At 55.3% G+C, this 15,860-nt stretch overlaps 4 protein-coding genes across 4 annotated transcripts; 1 reads left to right on the forward strand and 3 right to left on the reverse strand.

Annotated features, from left to right (window-relative positions):
- Window positions 1-35: 35 nt before the first annotated feature.
- Window positions 36-1,453, reverse strand: LST1 (leukocyte specific transcript 1). The gene is made up of 4 exons (XM_041750048.1): window positions 1,363-1,453; window positions 889-990; window positions 698-720; window positions 36-255 (listed from the first exon to the last, which is right to left on the reverse strand). The coding sequence occupies exons 1-4, from the start codon at window positions 1,388-1,390 to the stop codon at window positions 121-123; spliced, it is 288 nt and encodes a 95-aa protein (XP_041605982.1). The 5' UTR covers window positions 1,391-1,453; the 3' UTR covers window positions 36-120.
- LTB (lymphotoxin beta) lies at window positions 1,423-6,675 on the forward strand. Its single transcript, XM_041749503.1, has 5 exons — window positions 1,423-2,673; window positions 4,437-4,998; window positions 5,414-5,465; window positions 5,645-5,716; window positions 6,117-6,675. Exons 2-5 carry the CDS (start codon window positions 4,834-4,836, stop codon window positions 6,569-6,571), a joined length of 744 nt encoding a protein of 247 aa, XP_041605437.1. The 5' UTR covers window positions 1,423-2,673; window positions 4,437-4,833; the 3' UTR covers window positions 6,572-6,675.
- A 2,308-nt stretch (window positions 6,676-8,983) lies between these two features.
- TNF (tumor necrosis factor) lies at window positions 8,984-11,717 on the reverse strand. Its single transcript, XM_041772172.1, has 4 exons — window positions 11,273-11,717; window positions 10,684-10,729; window positions 10,462-10,509; window positions 8,984-10,164 (listed from the first exon to the last, which is right to left on the reverse strand). The coding sequence occupies exons 1-4, from the start codon at window positions 11,456-11,458 to the stop codon at window positions 9,743-9,745; spliced, it is 702 nt and encodes a 233-aa protein (XP_041628106.1). The 5' UTR covers window positions 11,459-11,717; the 3' UTR covers window positions 8,984-9,742.
- Window positions 11,718-13,604: 1,887 nt separating this feature from the next.
- LTA (lymphotoxin alpha) lies at window positions 13,605-14,547 on the reverse strand. Its single transcript, XM_041744276.1, has 3 exons — window positions 14,452-14,547; window positions 14,261-14,366; window positions 13,605-14,017 (listed from the first exon to the last, which is right to left on the reverse strand). The coding sequence occupies exons 1-3, from the start codon at window positions 14,545-14,547 to the stop codon at window positions 13,605-13,607; spliced, it is 615 nt and encodes a 204-aa protein (XP_041600210.1).
- Window positions 14,548-15,860: the final 1,313 nt, after the last annotated feature.

Raw genomic sequence — 15,860 nt, forward strand, 5'->3', positions numbered from 1 at the left:
AGTTGAATTGGACTGAGAAGCCTGAGACACAGAAGGTGGCGAGATCATGGTTTTTACTGCATGGACCACAGGGTCCTCCTGGGTTCAGGGAGGCGGCGGGGGGAGCTCGGGGGGGGGGGCTTAGTTTTTGGCGATGCAGGCATATTCAGTGCCGGGGTCCTCCTTGGAGCCTTCCCTGTGGCTGAGGTCGGGTCCCTCACGGCAGGGCACGGGCAGCAGAGATGCGTAGTGGAGCTCTTGCTCTGAGAGCTGGGCCTGGGGCCAGGGACAAGGTGCTGCTGGGAGGTGGTTGGAGGAGCCCCCTGGGCCGGCCCTTCCCGCCTTCCCGCAGGCTGCTGCCCAGCCCAGTGCGCCTCCCAGCCGCCTCGCCCGCCTAAGGCCCCGCTCTCTTCCCTCCTTGCCTCTTCTCCCCGCAGCTCCAGCTCCAGCTCCGTGGCCCTTCTCTCCCTCCCGTTCTCTAGCCCACTCTCTCTCTCACTCTCTCTGCTTCTCTGTCTCTCTGACTCTGTCTCCTCTCTCTTGCCCCCTTTTCCTTTCTCTACACCAGTTCTCTCTGCTCTTCTCTCTTAAGTCCCTCTCTCTGCCTCTTCCTCTCCGCGCCTCCGCCTTTCATGGCCCTGCTTTCCCTCCCGTGTCGCCTCGCCTCGCGGGCCCTCAGCCCGTCCTGCCACCGTCGCCACCTCTGGTCCGGACTCACCCAGCTCCTCTCCAGCCTCCTCACTGGAAGAAAAGAAGAAGCTCAGCAGGCCGGCACCCCCTGCCCCCCCACCCCGCCCCGGCCCAGAGGGTGTTTCCTCACTTGCACTCTCCGGGGCGGGTGGGATGGGATGGGACAGGGACTTCTGTGAAGGGGGGGGCGGGGCGAATGAGGGTAAAGGTGGGGCTCACCTTTCCGATGAAGCCGACACAGACAGGCGGACAGAATGAGCACGGCCAGGAGCAGGAGCCCCCCCAGCCCCAAGCTCCCGCCATATAGGTAAGGGCATAAACCTGCAGGGAAGGGGAGACCCGTTTGTCCCTCTGGCTTCCCCCATCCTCCTGCTCATCCTCCTGCTCAGCCTTGGGTGTCTCAGCAACCCCCCCAACAGTTTAGAGGCAGAGAAACATGCTGGGATTCTTCAACCTGGATTGGGTTACCTCACCTCTACCGGAGGTGCCCATCTCTCATGGGTTACCTCAGGCCTAGGACCTCAGGCCTACGCATGACGACCACTCACCCCTTGAAGGCTTCCCACTGCCATCCCTGCTGTCTCTGGGTCTCCCCACAGAGGTCCCTTGCCCACCTGCTATGTGTAAAAGTACACATACACTGCCTCTTATCCTCTGTCCCCACCACCCTCCCTGGGCAGAGGGTTTCCTTACCCTCTCTCCATTTCTCACAAGCTGTCATTAGGTCCAGCACTGAAGACTGACCCGGAGGTCAGGAAATGTAGCCCTGCTCTGCTCAGCTAAGTGGCCTGGGCCACATCACGTGCCTCAAGTTCCTCATGTGTAAGACGTGGGGCCCTCCATTACAACTGTCCCAAGGCTGAGGAGCCCCACTAATGTGCCAACCCTGATCTGGGCGCTTTCCATTAGTCACTGCTAATCCCCACAACATAGGGTATCAAAAGGTGCCCCTTTTGCCTGATGAGGAACCCGAACTCGAGTCCAGACTCTTATAAGCAGGTCCAGCCCAGAAATGGCACAAGTGGCCTTGAACCCCAGAATCTAGAGCACACCCCCCTTCCTCTGCCCTAGACTGACGAGGTGGTTCATAGGGGCCTCTCCAGCACTGGGTAGTTCTAGGTTCTGGTGAGGGGCTGATGGAGGAGGAGGAACAGGGTTTCCAGTATACGTGTGGACTAGTGAAAAGTGGGGAGGGTGGTATCCAGTGCTACCTGGCAGCTGGGGCCACCCCTCAGCCAGAGCCACTGAGGAGAGCAGGGCCCCACTTGGCTGGTGTGGAGAGCCACTTCCCACGGGCAGACCCTGCAAGGGCTGAAGTGTGGCATGGAGGAGCGTGTGGGCCCCATAACTTCCCCTCAGGCACTTCCTGCCCTGCAACCACTGGTTCCTGTTTGAGGGCAAAGAGGGGATTGCTGACTTCATGCCACTAGAGCCAGCTGCACTGACCAGGGTCTGGCAACTGGGACGCTCCTAGGTTCAGGAGGAATTGTGGGGTGTGTGTGTGGACTGGGGAGCAGAAACACAGGTGGAGAGGAGGGCCTGAGATAGACATGAGAGGAAGTGGGAGCAGAAGTAGATTGTATTTAATTCTTTGGGGAGCAGAGACAGAGGCTGGACAGCAGGTGCCTCCAGGGCTCAGGGAACCTCAAAAGCCATACTCTCTTCCCTCATCTTAGCTTCACTGTGGGGTGTGACTGCTCCCCCCCATTTTCCCTACCAGGGTGCCTGCTCTCTCTCAGTTTATCCAAAGCTGTGGCCTGCGGGTAGAGACTCCAGACTGGCTAGAGCTGTCTGGGTGGAGAGGTGTTGCCACTTCAGACATTCTTGCCCCTCCTCTGGCTTTACCATCTCCCCCGGTCTGGATACCTCCCTAGCTTTGTCAGGAGAGGAAATTTGGCCTTGAAGGTTAAGGTTATGACATCTTTCCTTTCAGACTCCTAGGACCATAACCAAGCCTATAATCCCCCTCAGCTCCAGCCAGCCTGCTGAGCCTGCTAGTAGTCCGTGAGTGTATACCTTCTCTGGGTACCTTTCCTGATTAACTTTCCCTCAATTACCCCTCACACTGCATCCGCTGTGAGCTCATGATCCCAATGTATATGTGTAGACACACATCCAGACTCCCACACCAGAATGGGAGCACTGGTAGTTTGGGGGTAACTTGCCTGGTGTTCTGAGGCTGTATCTAGCAGGGCACTTGACTGACTGATTGACGGACAGAGTCAGAGGCAGCCAGACTAGATGCATAGGAGTACCTCAGTACTGCTGAGAGTCTAGGACAGAAAGCTGATGACAAGTTGGGGTTGGGAAAGAAGTGTGGGCAATCTAGGTGGATTTCCTGTAGAAGGCAGCATTCTGATGTTGAGCACAAAAATAAAAGCCGTGATCTGAGAACTTCTGGACAGAAACCTGGATGAAGGCCTGTTAGTGGCACTGAGATAGAGAAGGAGATGGGTGCTGGAGTCCTTAAGGAGGGTGGAGACTAAAAAATAAAATAAAATAAAATAAAATAAAATAAAATAAAATAAAATAAAATAAAATAAAATAACAGGAGGGTGGAGACTGGAGAGCTCATGTTGAGGGAGGAGGTAAGGTGGATATCCATGCCTGCGTTCATATGCATGTGCATTTCCTCCTTCACATTCAAAAACTTTCTGGCATTTCTTCCCTCTCCCCCCATCCACAGTGTCCTCCATGTTGGACAGCAGGATAAGATTCAGGGTTTTATTTCCCCACACACATTTTATTATTAAGATGTTCAAACAGAACAAAATTGAAATAATTTTACAGTGAACATATCCCTACCACCTATATTCTAAAATTGACAGTTTTCTATATTTGCTTTATCACATACCTATCAATCTATCTCATTTTTATGGATACCTTTCAAAGTTGCAGACATCAGTACACATCTTACCTCTAAACCTTTTACCATGCTTATCAGTGATTCGAATCCAGCTTTTATTTCCCCATTTCTTTTTTGGGGTTCTGAGGAAGTTAAGATTTACATACATTAAAATGTAAAAACTCAGTGTGTGTGTGTGTGTGTGTGTGTGTGTTTAACTGTCTTGTGGTCAAAGCTGTGGAGCCAGGGTTCAAATCCTGACCCTGCCACTACAGTGTGGCTTTCTATAAGTTCCTTTACCTCTCTGTACCTCAGTTTCTTCGTAGCGTTTTTGTCAGGATTAAAAGAATTACTATATATAAAGTGCATGGATTGGTGGCAAGCACATGCTACGTGCTATTTGTATAACAGCTACATTATTATTACTAATACCTAATTGCAGAGATGTTATTAAGAAGGGGACATGATCTGGGACCACCTCCAACTTCCTTGGACCTGGTCTTTCCTCCCTTCAACTCCCACTGCACTGTCTACCATACCATTCATTGCTGCTCTATTTTGCTTCCTCATTCATTCATTTGTCCTTCATTTATTCATAAACATGGATGGGGCCCACTTTAGACAGTGAAGCTCTTAGGAGTTGGGGCCATGCCCCCATAGCTCTCCTGTCTACACTCTGTGGAGCAAGAGAGGTAATACTCATTTCCATCACTCCTCAGTGAGTCAATAGTTAGTGGGGAGGCTGAGGCCCCTTTCACCTACTATTTCTGTGGATTGGCTTAACTCTGCTTCTCAGCAAGCTCTGGGCGTTAGGGGTGAGTGAGGGGATGGAAGGGGGCATCAATCCAGTGCGAGCCTAAGTTCTTCTCAGGGACCCAGATATCCATCCCTCAAGACCTCAGTTTTTGTCCTCCTATTGCAGCGCTTGACCTCAAGGATGTGGATACAGCCCTCCCTCCAGCACCCATCACTGGGGTGTAGAAGAATGCAGACTGCCCTAGAAATGCAGTTGGGTGTTCTCCTCATGCAGCTTTCCTGCCTGCCTTTCTGTAAGCTATCATCCCTCCCTGCTGAGCCAGAAGATCTCTAAGGCCCCCTCCAGCTCTACCCTGCAGGCCTGTCTCTTCACCCCAACTCCTTCCCCAGTTCAGAGAACCCGACATCCAGCTGCCCCGCCCCAGCTCTGGGTAAACAGGAAGCTGGGTGAGGGGAGCAGGGGTGTGGGGAAAGTCCCAACCAGGTGTGTGGGTCTATGGGGAGGGGGTGGCCCCACCCCTTAGGTATGAAAGCCCCCCTGCCCTGGCCCTAGCTCAGTTTCAATGGGGGCACTGTGGCTAGAGGGCTGGGGTAGGAGGCCCCAGGGGAAGGGCTGCCTCCTGCTGGCTGTGGCAGGAGCCACTTCCCTAGTGACCCTGCTGCTGGCTGTGCCTATCACTGTCTTGGCTGTGAGGGCCTTGGTGCCCCAGGAGCCAGGAGAAGGACTGGTGAGTAGATGCAGCAAGCCTTAGAAGGGCTGTATGCTAATGCCCACTTACCTCTCTCGATGCCTGGGGGTCTCTTGTGTCATCCTGCTCAGTTGGCTTGGCTGTGCCTGGTGGGGATGCCTTGTCTGTCTCTTTGCTGGTCCTCCTTCCATGTTCTGTGACGCTATTGTGTCCTGCTAGCTCCAAGCTCCTTCCTGCTTGTGTGGCTATCTCCTCTCCTCTTCCCATCACATCTCAGCCCTCCATCTCTGACCAAGTCCATATGCCTCACTTGCTGCCCCTCTCAGGGAGATGTGTGCTGGGGATAGGACTGGTGGGAATAAACCCCAGGCCTGGAGCTTGAGTCTGCGATGGGAGGGGTGGGGCTGGCATCAGCTAAAACTGAACTTTGGGCACTGTGACCCCACCCGCTCAGGTAACCAGGACCGCTGACCCGGGGATGCAGGCCCAGGCCCAGCAGCGATTGGGTAAGAGCAGACCATCTTCCCCTCCCCTGCTCCAGCCTTTCAGGGATGCCCAGCTCCCATCTATCTGCACCCCGATGTACTCTTCCTCTGGAATCCCACCCGGGCACCCTGTCCTCTCAGGGGCACCACGCATGGATGACCACCCTGGCCCCCAATAGTGGACTCTTCCCCTCTTCCAGGGTCACAGGAGCTGCCAGACGAGGAAGCAGAAGCAGACTTCAGTTCCAGGCTCCCCGCCGCCCACCTCATAGGTAAGGACCTCATAGGTAGTCCAAGGGGGCCGGTTCTGCTCGTCACAGTTAGACTCCCTTTGCTCTGCTGTTGCGGGGCTCGGAGTGGGACCTGCATCACCCCCTGGGCCCTACAGCGCCCGCCTTCCCCTCCTCCCGCATCCCAGCCTCTCCCCTCCTGGAGCAGGAGCAGGCAAAAGGCGGCCTGGATCTCCGCGCTCCGCACCGCACCGCACCGCACCCGGGGCCCAGCCCCCTGCCCGCCGTCACTGCGGCGGGGGCACCCACGCGCTCTCGCGCCGGCCGCGGCCTGCAGGGGTACACGCCCGCGTCCTCTCCGCGGCACCCCGACGTCCCGGCCCGGCCCGGCCCGTTCCTCCAGGACGGCCGCCCGGGCGCCGACAGGCCCGTCTCTCCGCAGGCGCCTGGACCAAGGGGCAGGGGCTAGGCTGGGAGGCGAAGAAAGAAGAGGCGTTTCTGAGGAGCGGGGCGCTGTTCTCGGGCGCCGAGGGGCTGGCGCTGCCTCGGGACGGCCTCTACTACCTCTACTGCCACGTCGGCTACCGGGGCCGGGCGCCCCCTGCCGGCCGGGGCCCGCCCCACCCCCCGGTGACGCTGCGCAGCCGCCTGTTCCGCGCGGGGGGCGCCTACGGGCCGGGGTCTCCCGAGCTGCTGCTGGAGGGCGCGGAGACCGTCAGTCCGGCCCCCGACCCGGCCCGGGCGCGCGAGTACGGGCCGCTCTGGTACACGAGCGTGGGCTTCGGCGGCCTGGTACAGCTCCGGAGGGGCGAGCGCGTGTACGTCAACATCAGCCACCCCGACCTGGTGGACTACCGCAGGGGGAAGACCTTCTTCGGGGCGGTGATGGTGGGCTGAGGCCGGGGGCCCGGGCTGCCGGCGACCCCGTGGCCGGGGGAGGGGCAGGGGGCCGGCTGGGACCTGCGGGCGAGCCCCAAGAGAATAAAGTCCGTAAAGCTTTAGCGCTGCCGAACGCCGGTGCCGCGCTGCTCCCGTGTCTTGATTCAGGGCGCTACACAGGTGTCCTTACGGGCTCTTTTTCTGGTTGCTTGAAACAATTCGTGTCACTTCCTCTGGCCTCTGCCCTCTGAGAAGCCCATCTGCTCGGTTCCCACCCTCCTCCTGCCTCTGAATGAACTTGCCCCAGCATTATTAGCCCAGTGCGAAGGTGGAAGAAGGGCGTCTCCTCAAACCCCGAAGCATCTCCAAGCACCTTCTTCTCAGAGCCACCCAGTCCTCCCCAGACCCCACCCCAGGCTTTTCTCTGGCGTCCCTCTCATCAGAGAGCCGGATGGTGACAGGGGAAGGTTAGCAGCTTCCCCAGAGCAACAGGCTGGGGCAGAAGGAATGAAGCCCCGAGGGCCTAGCACTTCTTCCCTGCTGCCCAAAGGCCCCTTCAGCCACTACCCAGTCAACTGCCCTCCAAAGAAAAACTTAGAGCTCACTGGGTGTGAGGGAGGAGGTGGAAAGATAGGGGCTGGGTAAACCTGGAGAGGAAAGGGAGGAGGAAACTCTGGGACCACTGGGTGGTCCAGGGTGAGATGGAAAGTCCTCACCCCTCGTTCACACTTCAGGTCTGCTTTCCATATATCATTGGCAAGGGCGAGTAACAGCAGTCCCCTCACCCCATGCACCCCATGACCGACTTTCAGCTCTAGGCTGGAGGAGGCCCTATCTAGGTCACTCCAGTGAGCCATCCCACCCCTGCGTCATACCGCACAGTTTTCCCCTTCCTGCCAGAGCTGTCGGGCTTGAATCCAGTGGGGCTCCCACCCTCTGGATCTTCAACTGTGTCCAGAAGAATCAGGAATTCCTTTTTTTTTTTTTTAAGATTTTGTTCATTTATTCATGAGAGAGAGAGAGAGAGAGAGGCAGAGACACAGGCAGAGGGAGAAGCAGGCTCCATGCAGGGAGCCCAACATGGGTCTCGATCTCGAGTCTCCGGGATCACGCCCTGGGCTGAAAGCAGCGCTAAACCACTGAGCCACCTGGTCTGCCCAGGAACTAGGAATTCCTGAGGAGAGAGGGCCCTTTTCTCTTTCCAGCCCATCTACCTCATGACCCTCCCCTCATATTCACCAAGAACATCTGTGAGAGCTGCTATGTGAGTCCTTCACCCGTGTCCTATTCCTGTTTCTGAATTTTCTTTCGTCTCCTCAATTCCACTCACTGAGAGATGGAAGCAGATAGAAAGTCAGAATTCACTGAGTGGTTACTATGCCAAGTGATATGCTAGGTGCTCAGATGTAGCTTGGGCCTTCTCTTCTTTTGTGGACCCATTTGCGGGATGTGTTTCTGTCTTTGGTGGGTAGATGAGGCTGAGTAACTGGTTCATGTTGTACAGTTAGGGCTGCTGGGGAGCCTAGGATCAGGCGATCTGAGTATCTGGGAGTCCTTTGGCTGTGATTCAGATGCCTGAGAATGTGGCCCTTCCCAGACTCTCCTACAGGCAGCAACAGCAGGAAACCTCACCTGAGCATTTCAGGTGCAGGACTTCCCCATTGGAATTCCCAGAGTTGGAAATTCCCACGCCCTGAGGGAGAGGTATTAGGTTCAGGCTTCAGTTTCCTGGGGGAGGGGCCTATTTGACAGGGCTTTGTTATACGTAGGGTCTCCTGAGCCTCATTAGTCCTGTGAGTGGGGACCGTGTTCAGGGATCATTTATTTTGTATTTTTAAAAAAATACTTTATTTATTTATTCATGAGAGACATAGAGAGAGACAGAGAGAGGCAGAGACACAGGCAGAGGGAGAAGCAGACTCCATGCAGGGAGTCCAACACAGGACTCGATCCCAGGTCTCCAGGATCACGCCCTGGGCTGAAGGTAGCACTAAACCGCTGAGCCACCCAGGTGCCTAGGGATCATTTAAAAAATAAAAACAAAAACAAACTCTTCTCTGCATTTTTTATATGGATTCAGGGATTTAAAAAAAAAACTTCATCTATTTGAGAGAGAGCACACACGTGTGAGTGAGCAGAGGGAGAGGCAGAGAGAGAGGAAGAGAAGCGGACTCCCTGCAGAGACATGGGGTTTGATCCCACCAGCCTGAGATCACAACCTGAGCCAAAAATCAGAAGTCAGAGGCTCAACCCACTGGATGAGCCACCTAGGCGCCCCAGGTTCAAGGATCTGAAGGCTTATAGAGAGAGGACTTCAGGGAGTGGCCTCCCACCCCGGAGGAGAGGAAAATTCAGAATTAATTCCAAGAAAGAGACTGTGTTTCTTTTTTAAGCACATTTTATTTCTCGCCACTGACCAGTAGGGCGATTACAGACATAACTCCCCTGGGGAGCAGAGGTTCCACGATGTAGCGACCGTCAGTCACCAAATCAGCATTGTTTAGATAACTCTATCAGATAAATATTTTTGAAAAACATTAGCAAAAGGAGGCACAGAGGCCAGGAGGCCAGGTGGGAACAGCCTAGAGTTCAGCTCCGTTTTCACAGAAAACATGTCTGAGCCAAGGCAGCCCCTACGTTTGGTCTTCCAGGACACCCCAACTTCCCAAATAAATACATCCATCAGTAAATAAATAAATAATAAATAAATAATAAATAATCACAAGTGCAAACATAAATAAGAAGAGCTGGCTCCACGTGGGAGTCACTGGGCTTTCCTTCTCAGGAAGAGTCTGGAAACATATGACGAAAGGGAGGTGTGAGATCCACTCATATCAGATTCTAGTTGAGATCTTCTCAAGGGTTGTTCTGAAGTGTTCTAGCCAGAACTGAAGGTTCCCTGACCCCCACATTCCAAGAATTCCAAGTTGCATTCAGGGATCCAAACCTGAGGTCTCCAGTGAGTGCTGGAAGCCCTGGTTTGAATTCTTGGTGGTGGCCAGTGCTGTGTCATGTCATCCGGGTCTCACATCCCTGGATCTTAGGTTTCTAAGTGTCGTTGTTTAAAGTTCTAAGCTTGAGGCCCAGCCCTGAGCCCTTAATTCTCTTTCTAAGCCCGAAGGGGGTGAGGGGTCAGAGGAAGTGAGTGATCAAAGGGTCGGTTTGGGCAAGAATGGACGTCCTACCCCCTTACAGGGCAATGATTCCAAAGTACACCTGCCCGGACTCGGCAAAGTCCAGATAGTTAGGCAGATTGATCTCAGCACTGAGTCGATCACCCTTCTCCAGTTGGAAGACCCCTCCCAGGTAGATGGGCTCGTACCAAGGCTTGGCCTCGGTCCCCTCTGGGGTCTCCCTTTGGCAAGGGCTCTTGATGGCAGAGAGTAGGTTGACCTTTGTCTGGTAGGAGACGGCAAAGCGGCTGATGGTGTGGGTGAGGAGCACATGGGTGGAAGGGCATCCTTGGCCCTTGAAGAGGACCTGGGAGTAGATGAGGTACAACCCATCTGACGGCACTATCAGCTGGTTGTCTTTCAGCTCCACGCCGTTGGCCAGGAGGGCATTGGCACGTCGGCTCAGCCACTGGAGCTGCCCCTCAGCTTCGGGGTTTGCTGGAGGGAAGAAGAGAAGGAGGGAGGGGTGAGTCAGTGTGACCCCGTCAATTCCACTCTCCACATCCTGGCCCTCGGGTTCTGCCCCCCCCCCCACATCCGGTTCCTGTCCCCTCTGTCTTCCCACATACCATCTGGCCATGAGATTCTGAGTATCCGCCTCAAGGCCAGTGAGTCCCTCTCATACCATCTCTAAGGTCTGTTTACCCTCAGCCTGGGGTCAGCCCCCAAATCCTATCCCTCAATAGCCCATGTGCTTCCCCATTCCCCACCCAGTTGCATCCGCAGAGCTCTTACCTACAACATGAGCTACTGGCTTGTCACTTGGGGTTCGAGAAGATGATTCTGAGGAGGGAAGAGGAAAGAAAATGGTGAGATCCTTAAGCTTCCTGGAAAAGATCCCGCTACTTTGACCTCCATGCCTCCTCCCCTCAAACCAGGATCTCCCCCACTGCTTCTCTCCCAGGATTCACTCCCACACAAGGTCAGAATGAGGAGAGAGGCTTTGGAGATACTTACTGACTGTCTGGGCAAGAGGGCTGATTAGTTGGAGGCCATTTGGGAGCTGTTGGGGAGAAGAAGGAGGTTTAGCATCAGGGCAAGTCACCCCTAAAGGAGAAACAGCTTATGCAGCTCAGACTTTAGTTTTCTTTCCCATCCATCCATTGTCCATTCATCCATATCACAACACTTTCGCGGAGTGGCTTCCATGAGCCAGACACCTTCATCTTTCCTTATCTCTTTTCTCACATTTTTTCTTATCTCTCTCTCATATTGTCCATCTTTCTATCTCACCATCTTTATTCATATCACTTGTTCTGTTCCCATCTCTCTACCCACACCCCACATCTCTCCACACATCTCTCTTTACATATGTCTGTCTGCGTGCTCATTCATTCATCATTCATTCATTCATTCATTCATTCATTCATTCAAGAAGCAATCCATGAGCATCTTCCATGTGCTCCTCGCTCTCCCTCTTCCATCTCTCCCCATATCTCCTTCTGCCTCCCCATCTTTCTCCACATTTTCCTCTCTCAATGGTCCCCACCAGCACCACCACCCTCCCTGGCGGGAGAATGAGCCAAGTCCTCCGTGGGGCACTTACCTCTTCCCTCTGGGGGCCGATCACTCCAAAGTGCAGCAGGCAGAAGAGTGTGGTGGCTCCTGCGACGAGGAGGAAGGAGAAGAGGCTGAGGCAGAAGCACCTTCTGGAGCCCGGGGGGCCCCCTGCCTTCTTGGGGAGCGGCTCCTCGGCCAGCTCCACGTCCCGGATCATGCTTTCAGTGCTCATGGTGTGCTTCTGAGAGGGGCTCAAGTCCAGTGGGGAGACGGTAGAGCCCTGGGGCCGTGTGTATTAGAGGGAGAGAATCGCCTCGCTGCTTGTCTGGGGGGGCGTCGTCTGAGAAGTTATTTCCAGGGGCCTCTGGAGTTGCGTGCTCTCTCCCCGCTGGTCCCCTGGTGTCCTCGCTGAGGGAGCTCCTGCTGGCTGGGTGTGCAAACAGCTGCATTTATATACCCGCGGGGCCAGAGGAGGGCGGGGAAAGGCTCTCATTCAAGCAGCGGAAAACTTCCTTGGTGGAGAAACCCATGAGCTCATCTGGAGGAAGCGGTGGGGCCCTACACCTTCGGTCTCGGTTTCTTCTCCATCGTGGGGGCGGGGGTTTGGAAAGTTGGGGACACCCAGGCATCAAGGATACTTCCTACTCACCCCCCTCGGATTCTGAGGGAGGCTTCCTGGGCCAGTCACTGCTGTGTACATTGTGTAGGACCCTGGAGACTGGACCCCAGTTTCCCTCTGCCCCCAATTCCCATTCCCTCCATTTTTTTTCTGAGGTTCAGGTCTGCAGCCTGTTTTCCTCTGATTTCCAGACTGGACTTGGTAGGTGTAGAGCCAGAAAGGTGCAAGGGGTGGGGCTTCAGAAAGCTGAGTCCTCGGTGGGGAGAGAGCTTGGAGGGGGAGCTATGCAGGGTACTGACACGTGTGTTTGGGTCCCTGGGGGGGAAAAGGAGCAGCTTGAGAGAAGGGAGCATGAGGCTGGAGATGTGGATGGGGTCCCTGATGGGCTGAGGAGGGGCAGTAAATGCCAGGGACCCACCCGGGGCAGCCCCTGTGGGAGCGAAATCAAGCCTGGGAATTCACCCCACGAGGGCAGGCTTCTCCTTTCATTCTGACCGGGAACTGAGCAGTGCTGGCTTCAGTCTTGGCTTCCAAGGGACTCTGAGCCCTTGATTTTTGCATGAGCTCTCCTCTGTCAGAGCTCCTGTGTGTGGCCTTGTGTCCCAAAGAACTCCATGCCCCCAGATTTCTGGAGATAGCCCTAGCCGTCAGAGCCCCTCTGTGTGACAGTGACCATGTCTCCTAAAATGTCTCCCATGTTCCCCACCCCCCTAACCTGGGGGTCTCCCATTCCATAGGGCCCTTGCACAGCCATTCTTCCAGAGGGTCCCTGTGCCCAGCCTTCGGTGTGGTTGCTTCTCCCCAAAGGACTCCTGTAATCCCTTTTCCTCTGAGCCTCCACACTTAGCCGTCTGAGTCCACCGGGCCCTGACCTCCACTCCTGCAGACCTTGGGCTCTTATTTTTCCTTTCTCTTCCCAGCTTATCCTTCAGTTTCTCTGAGCAGTCTGGCTGCCTCACCCCTGTGATCCTGCCACACACCCCCACACCCCCAAGCTCCTTAGGCCCCTTCATCTCCTTGCAGCTCCACAGTTCCTGTCTCTTCTGAGGCCCCTGTCCCCCTTCCATTTATTTGAGACCAGGAAAATTCTCCCCTCCCAGACAGACAGACATAGACAGCGTTTCAGAGAAAAGAGGTTTATTGGGCTTCATTGAAGGTGCAGATGTCTCCTCATGGGGTGTCTAGTCAAGCAGTGGTTGGATCTGAAGAGTCCTTTGCTTCCTTCTAGAGCTCCCTGGTGTCTCAGACATGCTTGGTTTCTCTCTCACTGGGTTATCCTTATGCCGATGTTCTCTTGCTCTTCATCTCTTGGGCATATTTCTCTCTCTCTCTCTCTCTTCTGGTGGACTTCTATTATTCCCTTTCCTCCATTCTCCATAAATAAATAATTTAATTTTTTCCCCTTCATAAATAATCCCCCCTCCCCTGCCTTCTGTTATCCACCCAAGCTCCTCCTGGTGTCTGCCCCCTCCATGTCCAGGGCTAGGTCCTCCTTAGATTGGTAGGACAGTTGGAGAACTGGCAGGAATTTCTAGGCAGAACTCGAACTCCTCAGCCTAGCATTGGGGTATGCTGAAGGGAGGTATGGTCCCCTGGAGTGCCTTAGAATTCCTTCTTTGGAAGCTCCAGGTAACAGGAGCAGGGGAGACTTGAGGCTATTGGAAGGGTCAAAAGAGAGGCATGGTGACCCTTGAAGTGGTCATAATGGAGGCAAAATGGGGAAAAGGTCTTGAAACCAATTTTTTTTTTCTGGATTTTTCTACAGAGCAAAGGCTCCAAAGAAGACACTACTGGGGCTGAGGAGTAGGTGGGAGATGCCATCGGTGTGAGTGGATAGCTGATCTCCCTGGGTAAGCAGGAACACAGCTCCCTGGTACACAGAGCGCACCCAAGGTCCCTGTGGCCCTGGGCACACAGACTTCTGAGCACTGAGGAGAGGCACATGGAAGGGGTACTGGGAGGAAAAGAGCTGGACCTCATGGGCCAGGTAGAGTGGGGTGGGGGTGGCCTTGGGGAAGCAGCCTTCCCCTGAAAAGACCACCTGGGAGTAGACAAAGTAGAGGCCACTGGTGGGGACCAGGAGGGAATTGTTGCTCAGAGAGAAGCCATGGCGGAGGAAGGCACGATCCGTGTTTGCTCTCCAGCGCAGCGAGTTCTGGATGCTGGGGTCTCCTAGGAGGAGACAGAGGGAACAGGAGGGGTCAAGAACCTGGGGTGTCAGCAGTCTTAAACCCTGAGGAAGTAGGTACTGGGCTGAGTTCCTGGGGGTGGCTGGGAGGACAGATGGGAGTGGGATACCTCTATGTGGGAGGGTGGGGGAAGTTAGGGGAGAAGTGCACTAGATGCTTGGTCCCTTGAAGGGGGTGTGGGAGGAGAGCTGGGAGCCACATGTCCAGAGCGCCAGGTGCTGTTTACCAATAAGATGAGCAGCAGGTTTGAGGGTGCCTTGTATGAAGTGCTTCTGAGGGTGCTGGTAGGCAGTCCGGGCAGCCGAGGGTGAGATGCCGACACCAGGAAACCCCTAGAGGACAAAAGGGTGGAGGGTGGCTTAAGGCCCAAAGTGTGGCTGGACGACCCCTGCAGCCCCCATTCTCCTGCTGCCTCACCTGGGCCCCAGGCGGCAGTCCCAGCAGCAGCCCCAGGAGGAGGAGGACGGGGGCGCTGCGCACCCTCAGGAGGTAGAGCCTTCCAGGTGGTGTCATGGGGAGAACCTGCAGGGAGAGAGCCGGTGAGTGGTGCGTGCCGCGCGGTGAGCGGGGCGGGGCTGGGGGGGCGGAGGACGGGCCTCCCGCGGGCGACAGAGCCCGGGAGAGACAGGGCAACAAGAGAAGGGAACAGGATGCAGTCAGGGAAAGCCCGGCTGAACAAGGGGGGCACAGAAAGAGAAACAGACACGAGAGGGGAACAGAGAGGTATCGTGGTAGAAACAGAGAACGTGTGACAGAGACAGAGAAAAAAGTTTGATTGATGAAGCATCAGAGGGAGGGGAACAAACCGACAGTGAACCCACCCAGGCCCAGCCCCAGGCAGGAGGTACTGGGGGGCTGGGGCGCAGGCAGAGGGGCCGAGTGCCCAGCGGGGTCTGCCACCCACGGGGACGACGGGGCGGAGAGTCTCACCTGCTAGGCTGGGTGCCTGGGCCCGGACGCCTGGGTCCCCTTTATAGAGGAAGCGGCAGTGGCAGCGTGGCAGGCGGGCGGGTTCTAGGCCCCCAGCTGGGCCCGGGGAAGCCCCCAGGGCTTAGAAGATGCTGCCGTTTCAGTCGAAGGCAGGAAAGGCTGAGGCCTAGGAGTGAACCACAGGCTGGGGGCTCAGACGGCTGAGTTCTGGGAAAGGGAGCAGGTCAGGGGAACCGTGGGCTGGGAGGGCCAGGGAGTGGGGTCAGGCCCAGGAGTTCCAGAGAAGGGACAGTCAATTCGGAGAGGAGGAAGGGAGCAGCTGGGGTGTGGGCTGGAGGCCAGGTTCCCTGAAGAGCCATTATATAGAACACCTCTGCACCATTGATCACAGGCTACTCTCTGTGCCCATTTCCTCCTCGTACACCCCCAGCCTTGTCCCAAATGGTTCAAATCACACTTGTCCCCGTGTGTGTACTTTCCTGGCCATCTGGCAGGTTTTAGATCAAGAACTTGCATTATATATCCCTTTGCCTGGGACATTCTGGTTGATGCCTGTTGTCCTGGTGAAAATGTTCATGGATCTCCCTTTTGCTCTCAAAAGTGTCCTGGTTTGGAAGATGAATGTCATGGTTCCCCTACTTAGGGATATTGCCATGGGCTCACATATGATGAAGTCTCATCTCACTCGTGAAGAGTGTCATTCGCCTCACCCCACCTTAGGTGGCCTCCATAGATCAAATTTTTTTAAAAAGATTTTTATTGATTTATTCATTAGAAACAGAGAAAGAGAGAGAGAGAGAGGCAGAGACACAGGCAGAGGGAGAAGCAGGCTCCCCATGGGGAGCCTGATGCGGGACTCGTCCCCAGGACCCCAGGATCACTATTTGAGCCAAAAG

The sequence above is a fragment of the Vulpes lagopus genome, chromosome 1 (assembly GCF_018345385.1).
Source record: "Vulpes lagopus strain Blue_001 chromosome 1, ASM1834538v1, whole genome shotgun sequence".
Taxonomy (NCBI): domain Eukaryota; kingdom Metazoa; phylum Chordata; class Mammalia; order Carnivora; family Canidae; genus Vulpes; species Vulpes lagopus.

Coding starts and splice junctions, on each gene's coding strand:
- LST1 (XM_041750048.1), bottom strand. CDS start 1,390: ATGACAGCTTGTGAGAAATGGAGAGAGG. Junction 721..888: donor GTGTCGGCTTCATCGGAAAG/GTGAGCCCCACC, acceptor CTTTTCTTCCAG/TGAGGAGGCTGGAGAGGAGC. Junction 256..697: donor GGAGGCTGGAGAGGAGCTGG/GTGAGTCCGGAC, acceptor CCCTGGCCCCAG/GCCCAGCTCTCAGAGCAAGA.
- LTB (XM_041749503.1), top strand. CDS start 4,834: ATGGGGGCACTGTGGCTAGAGGGCTGGGGTAGGAGGCCCCAGGGGAAG. Junction 4,999..5,413: donor AGGAGCCAGGAGAAGGACTG/GTGAGTAGATGC, acceptor CCACCCGCTCAG/GTAACCAGGACCGCTGACCC. Junction 5,466..5,644: donor CCAGGCCCAGCAGCGATTGG/GTAAGAGCAGAC, acceptor CCCCTCTTCCAG/GGTCACAGGAGCTGCCAGAC.
- TNF (XM_041772172.1), bottom strand. CDS start 11,458: ATGAGCACTGAAAGCATGATCCGGGACGTGGAGCTGGCCGAGGAGCCG. Junction 10,730..11,272: donor TCGGCCCCCAGAGGGAAGAG/GTAAGTGCCCCA, acceptor TCTCCCCAACAG/CTCCCAAATGGCCTCCAACT. Junction 10,510..10,683: donor CCCTCTTGCCCAGACAGTCA/GTAAGTATCTCC, acceptor TTCCCTCCTCAG/AATCATCTTCTCGAACCCCA.
- LTA (XM_041744276.1), bottom strand. CDS start 14,547: ATGACACCACCTGGAAGGCTCTACCTCCTGAGGGTGCGCAGCGCCCCC. Junction 14,367..14,451: donor GACTGCCGCCTGGGGCCCAG/GTGAGGCAGCAG, acceptor TTTGTCCTCTAG/GGGTTTCCTGGTGTCGGCAT. Junction 14,018..14,260: donor ACCTGCTGCTCATCTTATTG/GTAAACAGCACC, acceptor GTCTCCTCCTAG/GAGACCCCAGCATCCAGAAC.